We start from the raw sequence: 5,000 nt of genomic DNA, 5'->3' as shown, positions 1-5,000 counted from the left end.
TACATTATTTTTTAAATGTCATATCACCTTTATTTCACCTTTATTTCACCTTAATTTCACCTTTATTTAACCTATATTTAACCAGGTAGGCCAGTTGACAACACGTTCTCATTTACAACTGCGACCTGGCCAAGATAAATCAAAGCAGTGTGATACAAACAGCAACTCAGAGTTACACATTGGATAAACAAACATACAGTCAATAACACAATATCATTGTTTTTATATACAGTGCAAATGAGGTAAGGAGGAAATAAATAGGCCAATAGTGTAATTACAATTTAGCAATTTACACTGGAGTGATAGATGTGCAGATGAGGATGTGCAAGTAGAAATACTGGTGTGCAAAAGAGCAGAAAAACAAACAATATGGGGATGAGGTAGGTAGTTGGTTGGATGGGCTATTTACAGATGGGCTGTGTATTAAACCCTTATTTAACTGAATAATTTCAGCCAATTATCCCCAGAGTTTGTGAGTCTGCCCTAGGGGAAATGCTTTCATTCTAAAAGACTAACTGACTTGGAGGGGAGATGCTAGTCTATCATGCTAACAGTCTAACTGACTTAGAGGAGAGATGCTAGGCTATCATGCTAACAGTCTAACTGACTTAGAGGAGAGATGCTAGGCTATCATGCTAACAGTCTAACTGACTTAGAGGGGAGATGCTAGGCTATCATGCCAACAGTCTAACTGACTTGTTTATTTCTGTCTGCAGGTGAAGCAACCAACCCAAACACACACACATAGTGTCAGCATCTCTGGGAGTGTGTGTGTGTGTGTGTGTGTGTGTGTGTGTGTGTGTGTGTGTGTGTGTGTGTGTGTGTGTGCATCTGAGATCGGGATGCCTTGGAGGGGGCTTGCCTGGTGGACCCCCCACTGACCTCCCCAGAAAACGCCCACTACCCCACCCCCAACCGTTACCCTTCTACCTCCACCCCGGCCTCAGCATGGCTGGTCTGGTGCTGAATGAGACAGGCATGGAGGACTGTGGGATAGATGACAGCTTTAAGTATGACCTGTACAGCGTGGTCTACAGCGTGGTGTTTGTCCTGGGGCTCTGCACCAACTGTGCTGCTCTCTTTGTGTTCTGCTTCCGGATGAAGCTACGCAACGAGACAACGCTGTTCATGACTAACCTGGCGTTGTCAGACCTTGTGTTTGTGTTCACACTGCCCTTCAAGGTCTACTACAACGTCAACCGACACTGGCCCTTTGGAGATGAACTTTGCAAGGTAGTTACTAGTTTCTAGCCCTTTTCACCGTGTGAACTGTTCTGTCATTGCACAGGTGTTTGGCTGTATGTGTCTTTCTGCCTAATACATCTATTCCACCCCCAGGTGTCAGGTAATGAAGGAATGAATCAATTAACCATTCAATCTCTCTCCTTCCCCCAGGTATCAGGAACAGCGTTCATCACCAACATCTACGGTTCCATGTTGTTCCTCACCTGCATCAGCGTGGACCGCTTTCTGGCCATCGTCTACCCCTTCCGCTCACGCTCAGTCCGCACGAGGAGGAACGCAGGCCTGGTGTGTGCTGCGGTCTGGCTCACCATCGTGGGTGGAGGGATATCGGTCACCTTCTTTTCCACGATCAACCAGGCGAACCGCGCCACGGCCTGCTTCGAGGGATTCTCCAAGAGCACCTGGAAGACATACCTGTCTAAGATCACTATCTTTATAGAGGTGAGGAGACAGAGAGAGAGAGAGAGAGGGATGGAGGCAGCGAGGGAGGAAGAGAGAGAGAGAGGGATGGAGGCAGCGAGGGAGGAAGAGAGAGAGAGAGAGAGAGGGATGGAGGCAGCGAGGGAGGAAAGAGAGAGAGAGAGAGAGAGGGATGGAGGCAGCGAGGGAGGAAGAGAGAGAGAGAGAGAGAGGGATGGAGGCAGCGAGGGAGGAAGAGAGAGAGAGAGAGAGAGGGATGGAGGCAGCGAGGGAGGAAGAGAGAGAAGGATTCTATTCGACCACCTGGGAAACGCGTTTACATCAGAAACAGCTTACAGCGTGCTTGACATTTTGAAGGTCATCTCCAATTCATCCAACATCTGACCTTAAAAATATCTCTGGGAACGCCGGTAATATTGGAAGATCTCTGGGAACGCCGGTAAGATTGGAAGATCTCTGGGAACGCCGGTAAGATTGGAAGATCTCTGGGAACGTGGTAATATTGGAAGATCTCTGGGAACGTGGTAATATTGGAAGATCTCTGGGAACGTGGTAATATTGGAAGATCTCTGGGAACGCCGGTAATATTGAAAGATCTCTGGGAACGTGGTAATATTGGAAGATCTCTGGGAACGTGGTAAGATTGGAAGATCTCTGGGAACGTGGTAATATTGGAAGATCTCTGGGAACGTGGTAAGATTGGAAGATCTCTGGGAACGCCGGTAAGATTGGAAGATCTCTGGGAACGTGGTAATATTGGAAGATCTCTGGGAACGTGGTAAGATTGGAAGATCTCTGGGAACGTGGTAATATTGGAAGATCTCTGGGAACGTGGTAATATTGCTTTAAAAGCCACCTTGTCTTTAAACACAATGGGATTAAATCCTGGCCCCTCAAAGTATGTAATTCAATCAGTATGTCTATCAGTGTATATATATATATATATCAGTGTGTATATCAGTGTGTATATATATATATACGTTTATCAGTGTGTATATCAGTGTGTGTATATATATATCAGTGTGTATATCAGTGTGTGTATCAGTGTGTATATCAGTGTGTATATCAGTGTGTATATCAGTGTGTGAATCAGTGTCTATCAGTGTGTGTATCAGTGTGTCTATATGGGTGTATCTTATTATTTATTTATGTGCTAAGCTATTCCTGTCCTCTCCAGATCGTAGGTTTTCTCCTCCCACTCCTAACCAACCTGGTGTGTTCCTCTCTGGTGCTGAGAACCCTCCGTCGCCCTGGGACCATCGGCCACGGCTGCAACAGCAAGCGCCGGGTGCTCCGTATGATCCTCGTCCACCTGGCCATCTTCATCATCTGCTTCGTCCCCTACAACTCCATCCTCTTCCTATATGCCATGGTGCGGACCCAGGCTCTGGCCAACTGTAACCTTGAGAGGTATAACTAACCCTACAACTCAAACCTCTTCATCTACCCCATGGTGCAGACCCAGGGTCTGGCCAACTGTAACCTTGAGAGGTATAACTAACCCTAACCCTACAACTCAATCCTCTTCCTCTACACCATGGTGCAGACCCAGGGTCTGGCCAACTGTAACCTTGAGAGGTATAACTAACCCTACAACTCAATCCTCTTCCTCTACACCATGGTGCAGACCCAGGGTCTGGCCAACTGTAACCTTGAGAGGTATAACTAACCCTAACCCTACAACTCAATCCTCTTCCTCTACACCATGGTGCGGACCAAGGCTCTGGACAACTGTAACCTTGAGAGGTATAACTAACCCTAACCCTACAACTCAATCCTCTTCCTCTACACCATGGTGCAGACCCAGGGTCTGGCCAACTGTAACCTTGAGAGGTATAACTAACCCTACAACTCAATCCTCTTCATCTACCCCATGGTGCAGACCCAGGGTCTGGCCAACTGTAACCTTGAGAGGTATAACTAACCCTACAACTCAATCCTCTTCCTCTACACCATGGTGCAGACCCAGGGTCTGGCCAACTGTAACCTTGAGAGGTATAACTAACCCTACAACTCAATCCTCTTCCTCTACCCCATGGTGCGGACCCAGGGTCTGGCCAACTGTAACCTTGAGAGGTATAACTAACCCTAACCCTACAACTCAATCCTCTTCCTCTACCCCATGGTGCGGACCAAGGCTCTGGACAACTTTAACACTTTAGCACTTGCATTTTAAGAAATCAATAAATCAACATGTCCATTTTTATAAAAACGTTGTCCTCTGAATTGTGTTGTTGCTGTTTGTAGATATGTGATTTAGTCTCTATGTACAGTATGGTGTTTGGTGCAAAATTACTTGCCACATTGAGGCCATTAATTAGCGTTTTTCTGAATGTGAAGGTTTGTCCGGACGCTGTACCCCATCACCCTGTGTCTGGCCACCCTCAACTGCTGCCTAGACCCAGTGGTGTACTACTTTACATCTGAGTCCTTCCAGAAGAGTCTCACCACAGGGGGGAAGGGAGGGATCCGGGCTGAGAGCATCCCCCGCAGCGACACACACCTGAGTAGTGAGGCAGAGACGCAGCAGGACACAGGGACAATGACCAGGGATGGGAGACCGTGGAGAGACACACGGGACCGGACAGTCACCAGGAGAGACTCACAAGAAGCATCACTCACTAGAAACACCCAGGACGCTCTCACCAGCAATGGGAAAGATACGGGAGTGAATGAGACTCAGTTCTGACACTACGGGTGAGAGAGAAATAAAAAGAGAGAGAGAGAGATGGAGAAAGAGAGCGAGGGGACAGTTCAGGATGAAGAAATCAGGTTTCTGAGTTTAAGCCCTAGTTCAAAAGCCACTGTATCTCCGCTCCAAACAAATAAATATGTCACTTTCTCTTTTGGAAGAGCAGGGATTGAATGCCGTCTGAAACAATGCAGTGTGCCCCGTCAAAAAGTCTGATGATAGTTCGGGAGTCTCTGCCGCTCTTTTGGCATAGTGCAGGTGAAGCCTTCCTGCAGCTCGCCTGAGCAGTTCTTCCACTGTCAGGAGAAATGGTAATGCATATCAATATATGTTAATTGCATGCAAATAAAGGTTGCTTTGCTACCACACCCACAACAGAAAGACAATCATGGTCTCAGATTCGCAGGTAGAGGACTTCTGTGAGATGTTGCTGTTATGTCTGAATTCAACACTTTACCAATGATTAAGTCTGTTACAGTGTTGAGATTGGTTGACTGGGTGAATAGGGTCAATATCAGGGGATATCTTTATCTTTGTATTTCCGGATAGCTGACTGGCTCGATTAGGTCATATGTAGCAACATTTAAAATAGTGTTTTTTACATTGGACAAAAGTAGAGACTAGAAAATTGTACATTACACAA

The 5,000-nt window shown here is 46.6% G+C and overlaps 1 protein-coding gene across 1 annotated transcript in view; it reads left to right on the top strand.

The window, feature by feature from the left end:
• Window positions 1-5,000, top strand: part of lpar4 (lysophosphatidic acid receptor 4) — a 59,209-nt gene that overhangs the window by 53,564 nt on the left and 645 nt on the right. Inside the window, exons 2-5 of the mRNA XM_065016037.1 lie at window positions 717-1,233; window positions 1,396-1,686; window positions 2,843-3,075; window positions 4,006-5,000. The exon at window positions 4,006-5,000 is cut by the window's right edge and continues 645 nt beyond it. Coding sequence (XP_064872109.1) covers window positions 949-1,233; window positions 1,396-1,686; window positions 2,843-3,075; window positions 4,006-4,354 — 1,158 coding nt within the window. The 5' untranslated portion in view covers window positions 717-948 and the 3' untranslated portion in view covers window positions 4,355-5,000. The remainder of the gene's footprint in view (window positions 1-716; window positions 1,234-1,395; window positions 1,687-2,842; window positions 3,076-4,005) is intronic.

This window comes from Oncorhynchus nerka, unplaced genomic scaffold (genome assembly GCF_034236695.1).
Source record: "Oncorhynchus nerka isolate Pitt River unplaced genomic scaffold, Oner_Uvic_2.0 unplaced_scaffold_1172, whole genome shotgun sequence".
NCBI lineage: Eukaryota > Metazoa > Chordata > Actinopteri > Salmoniformes > Salmonidae > Oncorhynchus > Oncorhynchus nerka.
This window is presented reverse-complemented; position numbering and strand designations above follow the sequence as displayed.